At 41.8% G+C, this 19500-nt stretch overlaps 1 protein-coding gene across 1 annotated transcript in view; it reads right to left on the minus strand.

The window, feature by feature from the left end:
• BTBD9 (BTB domain containing 9) overlaps nt 1-19500 on the minus strand; it is a 383611-nt gene that overhangs the window by 73500 nt on the left and 290611 nt on the right. Inside the window, exon 9 of the mRNA XM_033103686.1 lies at nt 3929-4036. Coding sequence (XP_032959577.1) covers nt 3929-4036 — 108 coding nt within the window. The remainder of the gene's footprint in view (nt 1-3928; nt 4037-19500) is intronic.

Genomic DNA, 19500 nt, shown 5'->3' on the forward strand with positions numbered 1-19500 from the left:
CTAATGGGTACAGGAATAGATTATGTGAAAACAGAGGGGTAAAAAGTGAAATCAGTCAGTACATTTGCAACGACATAGATAAACCTTGAGGGCATTATGCTAAGTGAAACAAGTCAGACAAACACGGTATGATTCCACTTATATGTGGAATCAAAAAAAAAAAAATCCGAACTCTGAAACAGAATACATTGGCAGTTGCCAGAGGCAGGGGGGTGTGGGGTGGGGGAAATGGGTGAAGGTGGTCCAAAGGTTCACACTTCCAGTTGTAAGATAAATAAATTTTGGCATATAATGTACAGCACGGTGACTACACTGAACTGTAATATTTGAGAGTGCTAAGAGAACAGATCTTGAAAGTTCTCATCACAAGAAAAAAATTGTAACTACAGGAGGTGATAGAAGCATTAACTACTGTGGTAATCATTTTGCAATATATACATATATCAAATCATGACACTGTACATCCTGAACTTACACAATGTTATGTACCAATTATATCTCAATAAAGCTGGCAAAGAATCAAAATCAGTCAGTACAAAAACAGGGTTCTCTATCATAGAAAATGAGCCTTTATCCTGAAAGCAAAACAAGAGATGATCCAACTGTAGCAGATAGAACTTAGGACACCAATAAAGGAAAATACACTGCCCTCAACCCCCCAAGAACAGAGGGATTTACAGGGGGACACTGAAGAAGCTCATCTCCTAGATGTTTTTCAGAGGATAGTAAAAATCTGCCCTCTGATTTCTTGACTAGGTAGAATATTACCAAGAGGCACGCTGGAATCTTTAAAGATCCTATAGGATTTCATTTATAACATGACTCACACTTTCTTTTGACTTACATTCTTTATTTCAATAAAAAGCAGGCTATAACTCTTGACACTAATAGAATCCTCTCTTGAGGACCGCTCTGGAGTGTACTAGTTAAAAAGGAAAGGCTTTCTTCTTTTATCATCTGCATATCTTCCATTATATGTCTTAAGACTTAACTCAGAAATGGAAGACACCATGGATTCAGCTTATGCCTATAAACATAAAACCATAACCTTCGGTTCCAGTGATTCTTAGAGGGTTAACACGCACTTGCCTTCTTGCTACTACTCTTGTTCTTGTCATGTATCACTTATTTATTAATGTGTAAAGCATTTACTGCTGTAGCATCTAAGTGCTAACACACAAAGTTAAAAACATAGAAATTATTTAAATCTACCAACTAATGGAAACAAGAAATAAAAAAGAGGGAAAAAAAGATGTTGATGACTTAATGCAAAGCTACTGCGAAAGGATCTAATGAGTGAATGGGTTTCTGAATCAAGAAAAAACCCATTTAAATAAATATAAAATCAATATGATATGTACCTGGTCAGTAGCTAGTCAGCCAGTTCTTGCTAAAACCCCACATTGTATAATACTTTCAACAAGGGGACATAAAAGAAAGAGAAGAGGAATCCAATTTGTAGCACATACAATGGCAGAAGAGATGAGTGATGGTAAGCAGTGAGATGTGTAAAGAGAAGCAGAGGGTCTGGCCTGTGCACTGTACACCCCATAAGCTATGGCTCTGAAAGGACAAATGAGTTGTTTGTGGGCCCTGAAGGCCTCCTCTTGTATAAAAAGGGTTGTAGGAGCTTGGAAACAAGTTAACCACTTCATTTCCCAGTTTCCAGCATCTAGCTTGGTTTAGCTCTCTCTAGGAACCCTTTGGGTTCTAGGAGGCAATGCAGTGTGGTGGAAAGGGCCTTTCATTTTCTCCTTACCAAATAAGGACAACATCCCACAAGGTATTTTGTATTCGGGACAAAATGAGATAAAACATGGAAATACTGGAATACTATTATTAAATGATTGTCAGTGTTCTTGTGCTATGGCAGCGATAGTTACAGACTTTGTGCGCCACTGAGACGCTGCCCAGCCAGGAACTGTGTTTCCCAGCCGTATAGCAGGTGCTGTGGCAACTGACCAGTTCTCCCCGGTGCAGTGCAGGTGGAAGGGCTGTTCACGGCACCCAGGCCCAGGCTGCTTTGAACTGGGGGACTTGCGTTCTGCTCTTTCCCCAGCTGCCACCCACATGCGGATGATGCTGGCAAGGCCCTAGGTGATGGCAGAACCCCAAAAGAAAGATGTCTGGGTTCCTCAGTCACCTGTGGAGAAGAGCTGCTTGACAACCGGGAACACCCATACTCACTGCTACATGACTGAGAAACACAATTGTGGTAAGCCCCTGAAAGGTTGAAGCCACTATTTGTTATAGTAGCAAGTGTTACCTTAACCAACATAAACATGCTACGTGATAATTACTATACTAATAAGGGTGAGGTCGTCAGATACCGCACCAAACAAGCCGTCATCAATGATATTACAAAATCTTGGCCAAATAAGCACATGAAAAGATGTTCAGCATCATTAGCCATCAGGAAAATGCAAATCAAAACCAAAATGAGACGCCATTTTATTTCCACTAGGATGGCTATGAACAAAAAGACAATAAAAAGTACTGGTAAGAATGTGGAGAAATTGGAACCCTCATACATTGCTGGTGGGAGTGCAAAATGGTATAGCTGCTGTGGAAAAGTCTGGCAGTTCCTCAAAAACTCAAACAGTTACCATTAAGACCCAGCAATTCTACTGCAATTCTAGGTAGATACCCAAGAGAACTGAAAACATGTTCACATAAAAACTTACACAGGAATGTTCATGGACGTACTATATATAACAGCCAAAAAAATGGAAATAATTCAAATGTTCATCAACTGATGAATAGATAAATAAAATGTGGTATCTATCTATCTATCTATCGAATTAAGTATTATTTAGTCATGTAAAGGAATGAAATGCTGATACGTGCTGTAACATGAATGAACCTTGAAAAGATTATACTAAGCGAAAGAAACCAAGAAGAAAAGATCACTTCCTACATGATGCCATTTGTATAAAATGTCTAGAATATGCAGACAGAAGTAGATTATTAGGTGCTGGGGCCGAGGGAGCTGGAGGGAAATGGGGAGACTGTTAATGGGTAGATTTCTTTCTGGAGTGATGAAAATGTTCTAGAACATTAGATAGTAGTGATGGTTGCGTAACTCAGTGAATATATTAAAAACCACTGAATTATATGATTTAAAAAGGTGAATTTTATGGCATGTGAATCATATCTCAATTAAAAAAATATCAGCTATTTGCTTTATCATGCCTCCCAGAGAATGTGGACCTGAGGTCTCTTCCGGTAATGACTGGAAAGGGTATGAGGGAATCTTCTAGGATGCTGGAATTGTGCTAATTTTGAACTCAGTGGTAGTTACATGAGTATACACACGTGTAAATATTCATTCTAGGCATGATTCCAGGCTGGTCAGAACGAGCAGAATCCTTCCTGCTGGCTTCCCCACAGCCAGAGCAAACTCCAACAAAGCCCCAGTGCCCTTTGCATGAAATGCCCATTTGCCTACAAAGAACCTAAGGTACGAGCTTTCCTCAGTTTAGGTAACTGTGTAGCTAACACGGAGAAGAGATAAATATTTAAAGCTAACCTTGTGAATGACATGGGGGTGGGGAATAGGATAGAGTCCCAGAATAATTACTAACGTGTGTACTGCATCAGCAAAATTTTCTAAAAGTCCTAAAGGGTAGTGTGGGATGTGGGGGGAGGACCCAAGAGAGGATTGTATCTTTCTTTACCTGCTTAGGTACATGCCATTTTTGAAGGTCAAGTTTAAATCACAAAAGACGGAAAGCTTGTTTGGTCATATATCGTAAATTCTCATTTAAGTACTTAATAGTCAAAACCGAAGTAAAGAATCATCAGAATGTTTTCAACCTCCAAATAAGATATAATTTGGTGATTCCATGAATCTTCATTGGAACTTTCGGAATCCATTGGAAAGCCTGTTTTTTAAATTGGAATAAACTCCTCAAAGGATGTCACTTACTTGCAGGAGACTTTAGTTCTGTCAGCCACCATGGTCCACTGTTGCTGGTTGGTGGAAACCTCCACGTAGTAACTGTAGCTTCGATCGTCACAGTCCCAAAGCAATAACCTGAACAAACGGCAAACAAGGATGCTATGAATGTTCTGACGGGCTGTTCCTTAGGCTGTAGGCACGCGGGATCCATGTCTACCCATCCCTCCTGCCTGCCTCCTTTGCCCCTAGGAATGGACAAAGAAAGTGAATCCCCAACAAAATGAATCTCTCAACAAAAGTTTGGTGAGAGAAGGTGGAGTTAGTCTGCAGGAAGAAGTTTGGCTCTTTAGGAATTTATTTCACAAGTCATCCCATCCCAGGCAGCCTCTGTCGGCCAAGTGGCAAAGTTCGTCTGATTGGCTGATCAGGGAGAAGATGTCACCAAATCCCTCCATCCAGTCTTACAACTCTCACCTTCAGTGGGCTGGGCTCTCCAAAGGTAACATCCTGAGGCCACGTTCTTGGGAGAATCTGTGTTTTCTAATTGGTAATAACTAATATGTCCCAATGACCTTAATTATCATATTTTAGGTTCCTTCTCATTCTTAGTAGGCTTTTTGTTTGTATAGTTTTGGTAAGATTGTCTGATTTAGAGATACAGGCAAATATATATTCATTAATAAAACTTTCCCATTATTTAGAAATTATCTTGGTCCTGTTCTTCTTATCCCCTCTTTAGCCCACATAAGAACCTAATCATTGACTATATGATTCCATTTGCATAAAGCTCAAAAGAGACAAAATTTATCTATGGTGACAGGAAACAGAATAGCGGTAACCTCTGAGGGAGGTAATGACTGGACAAGGGTATAAGGGAACCCTCTGGGATGCTGGAAATATGCTGATTTTGATCTGAGTAGTAGTGACATGTAATATTCATTGAGCTGTATACAAAATATCTGTGCACTGTATGTGTGTTACTCCTCAATTTTTAAAAATAGAGTAAAAAAACAAAGAACAAAACAAAAAACAAACCCTAAGTATTGTAATACGGGATCAGACTCCAGTCCAGCATTCTGCTTCTGCTTCTGACAGTGCCACAGGGATGAGAGATCATTATTTTCTATCATGGCAGCCTCCTAAGTCCTTCCATACAATATACTATCTTACTGCTTTACAGGTAGTCATGACATTTCCTTTCTCCACCAACTAGAAAGACAGTGAGCTCCCTGAAGGCAGTACCTACGTCTTACTGGGTTTTCCATCCCCAGTACTTGCATAGTGTCTCACACGGAGCCTACACTCAATGAGTGTTTGCTGAGCAAATACATTATATGGTAATAATAACGATAATTATTACCATAACGGTCAACAATTCTTTGATGCTTACTGTGCACCAGGCCCTATGTTAAGTGCTCTATGTAATTTATCGTATTAAATCCTTCCAAAAATCCTCTTAACAAACATTATTATTCTCATCAAATTATAGTTGGTGAAAGTGAGGCGTAAAGCTGTTAAACAACTTGTCTAAGCTCAGTTAATGATGGCATTATAAACACCAGGTTCTCACCCGGTGTCCTCACCAAAGCCTACTTCTGTAATCCCTCTGCCAAATGCTTCCTTTACTCCCCCTGGATAGATCTGGGCCACAATTTTCAACCGGTAACCTATCACTCTACAAAGTAGTTCAGATGATTTTCCCTTAATCTTGCAATTATAACCAATAAAAATCCTTTGTACAAGGTTCAGTTTAGCCTCACCTATAAAGCTATTATTGAGGATAAGAAATACCACTGTGCTCCCCTTTCCCTTTACCCTTTGTTCCTTGTTTTCATTTCTTTTTTTTGCTCTTGATGACTAAGTCGACAATACCTAGTATTTTGGAATTCATCTTTTAAGCACAGAAAACTATTAAAAGGTTTTGGAAAGCATAAACAGATTACACCTACTGATTCCCTTTAATTCATGGGAATATTTAATCTCTCAGAGTACCCTGAATGAATCAGACAGGATCCCACCCTATTGTTTTTACGAGTCCAATAATTCTACTCTTAGATTATATCAGTTTGCCTGGTAAGAAAGTGAATCATTTCCCTCATTAGTCATTTCCTCAAATATTATTGTTGTCTCTCAGCACGTTGATACAGTTAGCCTACGCTAATTTATATTTATGTTTAGTAACTTTTAAAAGTGTACTTTTTGCATCTATGTTTTCATGGTTCTCAAAATGATTATAAGCCTTTTAGAATGACCATTGATCTTTTTTTAAAATAATTCTACTCCAAATATGTGCTCTGTTCATAGTGTCAGTTTCTCTCATACATGTTCTGGGCCGAAATCATTCATAACTCTGCCAGAGTTGATTCAAACCAGGAAAACATTTCAAATTAATTAATTATTCTCTTTACTTAACAGCTCTGGTAACGGGCTTTTTGGGAGACAATGTTGAGGCTATTTCCCCAATGGATCCTTTGGATTATTTATGGAGAGCCAAGTCTACCATAATCCCGCTCCTTCTCATAATAATGAGTTAGTGTTCCTACCAGTGTATCCCAATGAAAACAATCAGGCCCTTTTGGAATAGAATCTATCCAGATCTCGAAATGTTTCATGGGAAAAGACCACCCCAAGGATATGGGATATGGAGAAGATGAAAAGAAAGACCGATTATGAGTACTATAAATGTTCTCGGAGAGATTCTTGGAGTGACAGCATATTGAAAGAATTTCTCAAGTTGTGCATATTGTGTCCCATAGTAGTTTATTCTATAAAGTCCTCCAATTTGTTTCAAGGGAAATTATTATGTTAAATGAGGATCACCTGTAATTCCAATAATTTCATAAACACATACACACGGTGCAAGTTATTTGTAACTTGCTTGTTTTGCTTCATGGTCTATTATGAATACCTTTTTTGTATCATCAAATAGTCTTCCTCATTACACGTACTGGCTTCGCAGAATTTTGCTGTATGGATGTCTCATCCTTTATTTAATCAGTCTCTTATTACGGGGCACTTAGGTAGTTGATAACATTGCGCTGTTAATGAAAACTCGGTGAACATTCTATAAGCTAAATCTATGACTGCTGCCTCTGAAAGTTTCCATAAGTGAAATTCCTGGAGCAGGGCATATGAGGCCTTGATATGGTTAGAAAATTGCTGTACACCTCTCCCCCTCCCACAAACAAAAGTCTGTACCAATTTATACTCACACTACCCAAAGTGTATAACAAATCCCATTTCTGTCAGTCACCACCAATACTGTGCTTTATCTTTAAAAATACTGTCAATTTGACAGACAAAATATATCTCATTATATACTTTAATTTGCAGCTTTTTACTTGTCATTGAACTTGAACATTTTACCCATTTTCTACTTATATTTATCCTTTTGTTAATGACTTACAAGATGCCCTCTGTATTCTAAAGATATTAATCCACTGCCTATCATAGTTTGTATGCTGAAGATATTAATTTTTATTAGCCTAGTCTATCGATCTCTACCTCAGTAATTTTTCCTGGCCTAAAGTCTTTTTTCTGAACAGCAGCCAAATGCACAGGCTGGTCGAGACATCTCCTCTCTATTTCTCTATTAAGAGTCCCTGGGGGCTGGAAATGTGGGGTCATGGTGACTCCTGAGTGGAAAAGGGACACTGATAATGGATCTGAGGTTATCAAGCCCAGGGCTCAGACTCACCTACACTTTTGAATTTTTAAGAGAGATTCGAATTCATGGGCCCAGGGTATTATTTACTTGGAATTTAGGTTTAGCCAGGAATGAAAATCCTTTGTTGATTCAACTGAAAAAAAGCAAGCACAGCTTAAGGACAGTAAAGGGAAAGCTGGCTCCATTTATTTTTTCCATGGAGAGGCATTTTGTTCTTGGAAGGCACAATTGCAAAGCCAACTCCCTTCACTTCTTTCCCTGCCCACAAAGTCTGTTCCGACGTCTTTCCACCTGCAACAACACAGAGATATTTCCGGTTTGTAATCTGCCCGAAGAATGTCTGCCCAGGGCGCTGGCCCCGGCCCCACGCACTCCCTGACTTGAACTGACTGGAGCTCTTTAAGTGGATGCCCTGCATCTGCAGACCTCCAGCCCTACATCAAAAGCCCTTTTCAAAGGAAGCCGCTGGCCAAATGCAGATCAGTCTGTGTCTAGCTGTTGCCACACACCCCTCACCTAATGAGCACATGAAATGCCTGGTGATGGGAAATGCCTCTCCTCCGTCTTCCTTTATTCTCATTGTGGAGTTTCCCCTCAAAGCAGTAAAATGCTGGGCTTTTAAAAATTGATTAACAGATGTGATTTTGCCTACATCTCCCATAAATGCTCTGGCTGGCTGCAAACCATTGATTACTACGGTTCAGTTTACAGCAACTAATTGCTCTCTTTGCTGGTGTTTTGATACAAAATTCAATAGCGAATATGTTTTCAAAACTCCTGTCTTTGTGGCTCGAGTCAGAAGTGACTTGAGGCAAACCCAGTGGACTGAGTTTTTTCCCTTCTTTAAAATAATTGCTCTCTCATCAGTCTGTGAAGAAAGTTTCCAAATTGTAGCATTCTAATTGGAAAGTCTGCATTATGCATGCGATGACAAACTGTGTTGTGCTGAATGGCATTTTTTTTTCATCCCTTTCTTAAGGGATTAATTCTGTGCCAGACTGTGAACAATGGCTGAGGTTTAATAGTTGAGATCAACAGCTTCTCCACTGAATTGGCTCCTCTTTTAGATGACGAGCAAGTGTCTGTTTCGCCTGTTTCTAACTTGTCCGTTGTCTGGGGGAGACTCCACTGGAAGGCCTGGAGCCACGACTGCTGCTGTTGCAGAGTTTTCTCATTCGGGTGAAAACAAGACAACTAAGGGAAGATCAATTGCCATGATATTAGTAATATGATAATACTATATTATCAAACCCACTTCTAATCTCTCAGTCAAAATCAAATCTGACCTCCAAAATTTGTACAGACTATTCTTTGTTAAACATCTTCAGAAATTAAGCTCTTCAGAAATAATTGTCCTCCATTCAACAATTAGACAAATATTTACTGAGTACTGACTATGTGCCATAATTTATTGTACTTCAGCTTCATCCCTTGTGAAATTAAAGGTCTAGATTTGATAGTTTCTAAGGTCTCTTTCGGTTCTAACATTTGATAATTCTCTGCGACAGCAATATGCAGTAGAGGTTGTTTTTGTTTTTGACACACTTGTCCATTACATAGTAAACTCCTCTCTTTGAGACTTCCTGGCCTAACCTGGAGGTAAACATGGTATGTATATCCTGAGCTTGGTTTGTAGACTTGACTGCATTCTAGGAAGAAACACTACCCATGCTGTGTCAATCAGATTTCCTCTAAAAAATTTTAGAATTATGTGAGATTCTAGCTAACTGGCCCTGTTCATTTAAAATGAAATGATGAAAATGCAGGCATTCTGGGGGTGATCCTCTTTCAGCAGAAGCACAAAAGAAACAAAGGAAGGAAGTCACCTGCAGTGAGAAGCAAAGGAGACAGATGGCATGGCCCAGGGAAGATTGTCTGGGCTCCTGGCAGAATTCCAGTACCTAATTTAGTACCTGTGAGGGCCACCAGAATTTCTGTCCCAGTGTTCTATGAGAAATCTCCCAATCATTGAAATAAAGTCATCATTTATAGCGTAAGCCACCTTTTCCTGGTTTCTGCAGCTTGGAACCTACAGGGCCGAAGACAATATAAGCTCCTCGCAGAGTGTGTGAGACAGAAAAGGGACTCAAGAGTGGATGTTCAGACGACAAGGATGACGTGATGGCTACAGGGCCAGAGAGACAATGGGGGGAGGACCCGGGCTGGTGAGGAAGCTCATTCTGGATGGCAACCTTTTCACACAAGTATGAAAGGAGGTGCTTTGTAGAACTGAGAATGGGAGGACTGCAGTTTGGGGTCGAAAGGCAAAACAGGCTTGGGAATAGGCTCTGTGGGGCCAGCTGAGCTGCAGGGAGGGGCCCTGGCAAAAATGGAACCATCGGCAGAGTTTACAACTGTCTCCAGCAGTGGTTCTGAAGGAGCAGGAGAGAAGAGGCAGGTGGACAGTGACAAGGCGACGCAGGGCAGGGCTGGGCAGAGGAGGCACCCGTTCTGGCTGCCGAGGAGTTAAGTGCGGTCAGAGGGAGCTGAGTAACTTTCAGAATAGAGAGGGACTGCAGGCCACGACGCAGAAGAACGGATGTGATAGACATGAAGGTGAGGGAGAGAGTAGGAAGTTGTGGCCACAAAGGGAAATTACAGTGTTTTCACCTCATTCTGAGGAGTCCAGTTCTCACTCTTCTGAATGAGGATCAGAAAGACAAACATCGCGTTATAGGCTCTATTCTAATCTCTGCTGTTGAGAGGCAGGAGGGAGCTGTAACAGCTGCTGGAAGGGACTCAGACAGCTTCCGAGGAACAACCTTACTGGTAAGAAACTGGGATTTTCCCAAAGATGAGAGGGATCCTCACAACTGGTTGTCACAGGGTTCGATCATGTAGCGTCTTCCTCCAGTGGGGAGCAAGGTCAAGCTGAGAAAAGCTGCTGGAGGGCTGCAGGCCCTAAATAAGATTCTCAGCAAGAGACTGAAAGCAAGTGACTAGGCTTTATCAAAAGTGTGCGAAGTGGGCCCGGTAGCCACCCTGCAGCTTCCAGACACGGGGAGCCGCCACCATGAGGCCATAACCTTTCAGGGCAGAGGCAACACCAGCCTTTCTCCAATAGTATGAGAAGGGAAATATAAGCTGCTTACCAGATGGAAGAGGGTTTGGGGAAATATGTCAGTCAGGGGACATCAGAGAGTCTACACACTGTCTGATATTGTTTAATTTCCCATATCTTCGACATAGAGGGTGATTTCTCTAAGAGAGGAAGAAATATGGCTCTGGTAAACAATATTCTTTTGTATCTGGTGAGCGCAAGACAAGTGCAAGCTCTCACTGGTCTCGCATACGCGGATGTCATGTCTGTGTTTAGTCACCGAAGCCCCAGGGTGACAAAAAGTGAGGAGGTGGCAAAGTACACACTGGGGCTCTACTGTGCAGGCTGGCTCACTGAGAAAGGGCAGCATGAAAAGAGGGGCTTTCTCTCCATCACGTCTTACATTTAACACAATATAATCCAGGTAAATTACATGAAAGTAGAGAAATGTCGAGGGAGAGTACACCCGTAGGACATGGCTATCTGGATGGCTAGAGACAAAACTTCCCAAAAGCTGGAGACGATACGAAACTACCAACTTTGAACAGTTAATTGAGACCATCATTTCACGCCCTGGAGAGATTAAGTTTTTAATTTCTAGTTTTTGGTGGTAACATAAAAGGTAACAACCGCATAGTGCCAAATAGCATGGGTGCAGCTGCAAGATTCAATACATCTAAGAGTGTGGACGAAATGGTGAACACAATCCCACCTCACACTCACACACACCGCACGGGTTTCAAAATGTTTTTGCATACATTATCACATTTAGAAAAACAACAACAATTTATAATCACACACTTCCTGCTTTCAATGCAAATCTGTTTTTCTAAGTTACTTGGTTAATTTTCTTATAGGGACTAAACACTGCCCAAGCAATCTTTCACAGATTATTCAATCACTTGGCAAACTCGTTAGTAATAAATAAGTTTTGGCCCAGGCTAATGATCTAGATTTCATTACACAGCCCAATGTGATGAAAATTCTTTCATTTTATGCTTTCAATGTGGACATATGAGAAAATTTTGTCCAAGCCAAACAGCCCTTGAGAAGAAAAGCAGTTTTCTTCTATTTTTCAAGGTGACTCTTTCCAATGCAGCCCCTTTCTTAAGCAAGGTGTTGGCATCAAACATATTGGGAACCATTTCAAACAGGGAACCATTTTAAAAGGTGAAGTCTCATTATACTGCAGACCTTTTCGGCAGTGACACGCTAGGCAGGCATGCGGCTTTTACAGCTCCTTGCCTGCGTTTAAATTTGGCGGTGTCAATTCCCTCTCGGCAGTAAGGCCACCTTCCTTGATCTCAGCAGCTTCCTCATCATGACTCGGATACACAGTCAGTGACACTGGCCTGATTCGGCTCACCAGCAGGATCGGAAAAGCACGTGAAAGAGGTAGAAATAGAGGGTCCTGCCAGACCACAGGGCTTAGCTCCTTGGGTACCGAGTCCTGCTCACTTGCAGCTTCGTTTGCTGTAGGAAGGCTAGTGGGGCTGTTGTAATTTTTGAAGGCCAGAATCAGTTTCGTCTATTAACAGCTGTAGGCAATACGCCTTTGTGTGCGTTTTTCTGTTCCCTGTTCCCAAATCTCTGAAGTTATTTGCAGGGTGAGAGGAAGGGACAGGCATGCTGAAGAGCTCCAAGCTTGCTATCCTACTAGCTGAGTGTTAGGGGTCTAACTCCTTGATCTTTACTTATATTTATGACTCCTATGCGATCAAATGGCCTCACTGTGGACCTTCATCCAATAGGGAGGGGAAGCTCCTGCTCCCTGCATAACACCATCCAATGTCCTTTCCCTTCAGTTTTTAGGACCAAGTCCAATCAGAAGGGACCACCCTGACCATGCTTCTACATGCAGGGACGATGCACGGCTGTGGTCTTGGCATTCCTCACTGTCCCCAGCACATCCTGAGCCCTACTGAGCTGAACTGAAGGAGACATGGGGAGCAGGACAGTGGAGAGGGAACTACAGATAAATCACCCTTCTCACCAAACCCAGGAAGCTCATCCCGGTACAGCTTTTAACGCTCCATGGACTGAATACGGTTCTGTCCAAAAACACCCCCAGCAGTCCTCTATCCCCACACCATTTTGGAGAATCTCACATAAGAGATAATTTACGGAATATACCAATGCTGACTATTTCATCTCTTGAGCTCATTCTTCCACCCCTTCTCTGACCACATGCTAATATGTGCCCACATGCACAGAGTCTACTTGTCTATGGGAGAACTCACGATCTGCTACAGGCAGATCTTTGTATTCTCTCAGCCCGGTGATAAGGGAGAGAACGGAAGGGCAAAAACGAGGTGGGAGGCTCAACTCTGAATATTAAGGTGAGAGAACATTCCAGCAGGGATGAACTACAAGGCAAAACTCTTCCTATGCAGTCCTGTCATCTCTTTATTTTAGTTCTCACCAAATCTCTTCTCTGGTCTCTCTTAACACAGCCAGTACTATTTTCCTACGTCTCTCTCTCTGTCTTCTCAGCCTGACCTTTTCACCCAAATCAGATCTGGGTTTCAACCTTTGCTCCAGCTTTGAATCATATTCTCTTCTCCACATGGCACAGTGCACAAAGTCCTGAGCTCTTGCTGAAAATGATTTTAAAACACTTGCCCATCTAATACAGGCCGTCCTCCTCCGTCAGCAGGCCACCTGGGCCAGCTGTTGCTCGATTCTCCTCTGATTCTCTCCCTACTAAGTTACTGTCTTACCCTCGTCTCATTCCCAAATCTCACAGTTCTTTTAGGCCCTGTACAATGAAACGCTTGCCTGCGTGCACTCTCTTTCTCTCTCATCTCTGTCTCTATCTCTCTCTCTTTATCGCTCTATCTTTCTCTCACCTGGACTAAATTTCCTCCCTTTAAGTCCCTTCCCTAATGAACTTCCTTCATGGAATTCTTCTGTGAAGGCTTTCACACGAAAACAACTACCCTCTCAAACAGAAAAATGAAACTATAAAAAGTTGCAAGTGCTATAAAATTTAGACATGCAGAATATGTAGATTATTCTATTTGAAGTCTGAGGTGTCTGACAAATCATAATCCTCTATGTGGACATGACTTACCATTAAAATAAAGACAAGATTAATCAGACTAATAATAGTAACGTCCTCTCCACCGATATATAAAAGTGAAAATCCTAACTATAAGTACTTATAAACAAAAGATAATTAATCAATTTAATATGTAACTGTGTGATAAATCTTTTGAAGAATGGTAAGAAGCAAGAAAAAAGGCAAAATTTTATGTAATTTTTGGTAACGGCTAGAAGGAAAAATGGCTAATTATGTTTTTTAATGGAATTCTTTTGATCACTGGCCACTCAGTACAGTTTTCTTGATCCAGGTCTTCAAAGCTGGGATCGTAAGTTTTAATTCAAATGTTTTCAGCTGAACATTAATAACTCTAACTTTTCTAACGGCTAAACAGCTGTAATTAAATCAACCTGGTGTGGGCTACAGGCTCACAGGCTAAGTGGGCAGTTGTCATTGTTTTCTGGAATCACCTAGACTGTTTTCCCCAGAGTGGGAGGCCCAGGCAAGGGCTCTGACTGGGGGGGGGGGGGTGGGTGGGGGGGCTGCCCCCCCCTCCCCGCTGCAGAAGAAGTGAGGATGCCGGTTTCTGTCTCATAAGTACTCACAGGAATTGCAGAGAAGCTTCCCCTCCCTCCCGTATTTGTTTGGCTGAAGGATAGGCAGGCAAGAGAAAAACACTCCCTCTTTAGATGTATTCTACATGAGCTGCCTTTTTAGAAATAACCCTCCCAGGGGCCAACATGAATATTCACCAGAGTGTACTGGGCACCGGGGCCAGTCTCTATGCCATGTACACTAATCCTTCAAAATGTATTCCAGGCGAGCTACCAGGGTAAACTCCTGAGCAGAACCTCGGCTTTCCGATGATGGATATTGGATGGCTGCAAGGAGGAAATGTGAGCGAAGGAGGCAGATATGAATAAATCACTCCTACCCGCCCAAGGCCCTGCTGCAGCTAGCTAGCCCTTGCCACTGGGACTCAAGCACAGCGTGAGGCTTCATTAGAATACTGCACTCTGTGAATTAAGCTGTTTCTTTTGTTCATCTGGCTTATCCGTTCTCATTAAGAAGAACAAACATTTATCTTCCCTGTGCCCCATAACCCTATCTGTTGGACCCCTGTTTACTTTCTCCTTACTTTGGCTGATAGGACCCACACAGGCATCGTGAGAACACAGTCCTGGTACCATGCAGACACCCAATGCGCGTGTACTCGTACATGTGTACACACACAGACACACACACACACACACCCCTCTACACCACTGCTCTAATTCACATTCAGAAAGGTACAGACAGAAAAGATTAAGAACTCTCACAAGCCAGGGAAGGAATCATGTCCAGTGTGGTGAGATCACAGATTTCTTGAATCCTCCCATTCTGGCACTGAATCGCCAAGAGTCAACACTGAGATTCATGCTGAGGGGAGGAGACTGGCTAAGGCAGCGTGTCTGAGTCACACACGAGACTGTTGGACCTACCGTTCTTCAGACAATGAAATGGGTGTTTAGGTGCCGGGGATGGGAGACATCCTGGGGTACCTCCAAGGAGCCGGTGCTGGAACTGTCCCAGCTGTAAGCACAGTTCTACCCTGGTAGCTCGGGGCATCCAGGAGCTTGGGGGCTCCCGAAGCTCAAAGGAAGAAACAATCAGCTGGGAAGAAGAAACGGTGTGGCTTCCGTGACATTATGGGGTCAAGCTACCTCCCGGCCTGTCTGAACCATGAAGGGCTCTGCTGACTCTCCTCTGGGCCGATGGACACACAGACATCCCGAGGCAGCATGGGACAGCCAGGAGCAGTGGCGTCTGACGGGAGACCAGTCCCCACTCTGCCTCTATCCTGCAACCTTATTTTCTCAGAGTTATAATCTGTTCAGTGGGGTGTGAGGGGAAGGGAAAGAGAGGGAGATGGTTTTTAACATAGATGATTTGTGATCCCTTTTTTAACATCCTTTTTTTTCTTTTCATGACAAAGTACAGTTAGCCCTCCATACCTGCGGGTTTCACATCCGTGGGTTCACCCAATCACCGATCAAAAGCAGCACATATTTTTGTTCTGTGGTTGGGAACGCACAGCTGTGGAGGGCTGAGTGTATGCATTGTTCTGTACCGTTTTATGTTGGGGACTTGAGCACCCATGGATTTGGGTATCCACAGGGGGCCCTGGAAACAGTCCTCTGAGATGACCACAGGACGACTGTAATAATGACATTAAGAAATCCTTTGGTACTTCTTATAAAGTATGCATCACGAAAAGGTAGTATCATTATTGCAAAAACTGTAAAGCAGTATTTTAAAAAATATTCGCTAACAGCAGAACTTTTTTTTTTACAGACATTGCTTTGGAAGAACCCCAATACCTGTAACAGATAAAAGCAAAACTGCTTTTAGGGTCAGATTTAGAACTGTGGCCTCACTTGCCAGACTTGCTCTTGATCCTTCCTTGTGGCAGCTCCCAAGGCTCACTCCCCCTACCCCCCACAAAACACAGGAGGAGAAACCACTGGGTCGTGGTGTTTATCTTGTCCCCCAGACTCAATGCTAATATGAATATTCATATCTTATAATAACAGGCTTGTAAGTATCATTATTCAGTTTTGAAACCATGGAAGAAGGTTAACGGACTTCCCTCATTCTCTGCTTTCACCTCTGTGGACCAGAGCTACTCACGAGGAAAGGAGCTGAAGAGATTAAGCATTGGTAAACTATGGCCCATGGAGGCCTCTTCTTGTCAGTGAAGTTTTATGACAGTTGAGCAGTTGTGACAGACACTATAGCATATGAAGTCTAAAATTACTACCTGGTCCTTTATGGAAAAAGTTTGCCAATGTCAGGAACAGACAGAAAACCACAGGTGTTCGCATGGAGCAGTCAGGAATTACGGCATCAAGGTAGAAAATAAAGGTACATTCCTAGGCTGAGCTTAGCCTAGAAATGTCTCAAATCTCTTCTGTTGAAAGTGTTTCAGTAGATTTTCATGTAGCAAATTCCACAAGGAATTTTTAGATTCTGCCATAGTCCTAATCCCGTTTTTGTTACTGTGACAACTGCACTGACTATTCACTATTCTTGGCTTGCCTTTCACCCCCAATTTTTGGTATTTCTCCTAAGACTAAAAAAACAAGAAAAGAAATGGGACCAAAAAAAAAACCCAAAAAACAAAAAGCTCCAATTAAAAATGAAAACCTGGAAACCATCCCCAAACCTCCCTATTCCCTGAACTGATGAGGTGCCCAGGAGCTGCGTTCTCAGAGTGAAGACGTGCAAACAGGACAGTCACCGAGCACGACCCTCCAGATCCCTCCTAAAGGGCCTCCAAGGAGTAGGGTAGGGTGGAGACGTTAGAGAGATGTTTAAAGTCAATAAACAATCCACACACAAAAGTTACATAGTCATTGATAAGGCAGTTAATATGATACCAGTAAGATAATAACGTATCAGTTATGGAGGAAAATGACACCACGGACTACGCTGTACCAATTAGATAGACGGTGCTGAGTTGTTTATTGGTCACCAGGAGAAAATGGATTTGTATGGATCTGTCCCCCTGCTATCGCTTCAGCTCTGTCTACTGTGATTATAAAAGGCATCTTACAAAGACAGCTGACCAAGGCACTCAGACCGCAGAACAATAACAACCTTACTGTGCTTGGTGTTTTATCAGAACTACTCATTTGGAATCTTTACTGAAACCAATTTTCAGGGGATGACTCTATTTAACATGTTTTTCCCAAGTAGTTCCAACTATCTTCATGAATTCTCTACTTGTTGTGTGAGTCTAACACATACAGCTAACATCTCACTACAGAGACAGAGCCATTTCCCTATTCTACCAAGAAGGCTATTATCAACAAGATCTTATTTATCTGATTACTGCCAATTCTCAGACAAGTCTCTATATAATGCTTTCGCTGTTTCTAATAGGGCCACTGTGAACTTTCTAATAAAAGCACTACTTGATTATAGATACTTTATTTTTTTTAACCTCAGGGAAGAAATTAATGCAGAAGGTTAGACACCAAGAAAAGAATTGACAAGGGTTTGCATTAGACATCAGGGGACAATAAGAAGGTATACGCCTAAGGAACTTAGGAATAAGAACTAGCATCCTAGACCACAATGACCCCTTCCCACAAGGTTCTTGAGGTAACTATATGTCAAGGAAAGTCACAAGTGGGAAGCAAAGGGATAGTTCATTGCTAGTAGAATTTCTGACCCCAAAATCTCATGTAAAAGGCATAGGACATGGAGCACTCCTTACTCCCAAGATGGTTATGCTTGAACAGCTTCAAGCAGAGCAAGCTAGGAACAGACTTATATTAATTTTTGCTCCAAAAGACGCATTCGTCTTATATTAATTTTTGCTCCAAAAGACGCATTCGAGCTGATGGTCTGGCTAGGTCTTATTTTTGGAGAAACCGTAGCACTGAGTTGTCCCTGGGCTAAGGGAGTAACCTTACCCTGGCTGCCCTAAATGATAAAGGAGGAAGTAAGAATGCCTGAGGAGAGAAAAGGAGGGGTCTGCTTATCACTTTGTTGTGAGGAAGGCAGAGAGATTGGGAGAGAGGGAGGAACAAAAAGGGAAGGCGGGGTCTCTTACTAGCCAAGGCCACGTTGGGGTGCAGTGGAAGACAACAGACATGATCCCACTGAACTGTGACCCACGCCAGTCCCGCCACCTCCCAACCCAAAGCAGCCTCTCCCCTGGAAGGAGCTACATGCCTGGCGTATGGCCACTATTTTGGGAGGAGAGGAAACGGGGACAGGGCGAGGCACAAAGAAATGATGAAAGGAAAAGGAGAGTGTGTTTGAATTTCTTCTCCCAAGGTCTAAAATCCTAGGATTGCTATAATTACCCTCCCCTGACTGTACATCCCTGACTGTACTTGTTCGAAATGTTCCAAAAGCCAGAAACACTCAGTGGAATTCTACAAACCAAACACCACGTGCCAAGAACTTAGAGGAAGGAAAGACTGGAGGTGGTATGACAGTGTTGGCCCAATACCCCCTGTGAAAGTCCGAGGTCCTTTAAAGTACTAGCTCATCCTAGGGCAGATGGACGTGATTGTTTTTAACTCCAGATCTTAAAGACTAAAAAGGTTATTCTTAGCAGGACTTTTGTCATAATTAATCTGCCACTACAAAATAACATGGATGTGCAATAAAGTTTCTGATATTAGAATTTTATATATGTACGGAAAGAAACTCAACTCACTATAACCTGGTTAAGTAAACAGGTATTTTGGTTAATCAGATAAGTCTGGTTAACAGATTCCATGTGGATCGCCAATTTTAATAAGAACTCAGACATGATAAAATGTACTTAACTACAGTAAGATCACAGCAAATACAATTTATTCCCCTTTTGATCAATCGGAAAGTACCTGGGATCTCGCCCTGCCTCCCAAATTTCATTAGGTGCAGCCAGTATGACTGTGCTCATAAAACAGAAAGACCAGTCACAGAAATCAGTCAATTAAATACTAGGTAACAGTTTGTAACAGAAACTTACAGTTTTTTTCAAGAAGTAAATTTCTTGAACAAGAAATCAAACATATATAATCAATAATGCTTCATGTTTTGGATCAAAATTACCCAGAAAGCAGACATAGCCTTTTTATGTACAGAACATTTTTGAGGCTGAATAATAATATAATACAATGATTATATTTACTGTTTTGGATGCATCCAGAAGTTGTGGGCTTAAAGGGCATCTTTAAAAAAAATAAATGGAAAAAAAAAAACCCTTATTGAATTCTATACTTTAAATGGTATATGAATTGTATGCTATATGAATTACATCTCAATAAGGCTGTTTAAAGAAAAATAAACAGAACACATGAAATATG

Source organism: Rhinolophus ferrumequinum, chromosome 3, assembly GCF_004115265.2.
Source record: "Rhinolophus ferrumequinum isolate MPI-CBG mRhiFer1 chromosome 3, mRhiFer1_v1.p, whole genome shotgun sequence".
NCBI classification, from domain to species: Eukaryota; Metazoa; Chordata; class Mammalia; order Chiroptera; family Rhinolophidae; genus Rhinolophus; species Rhinolophus ferrumequinum.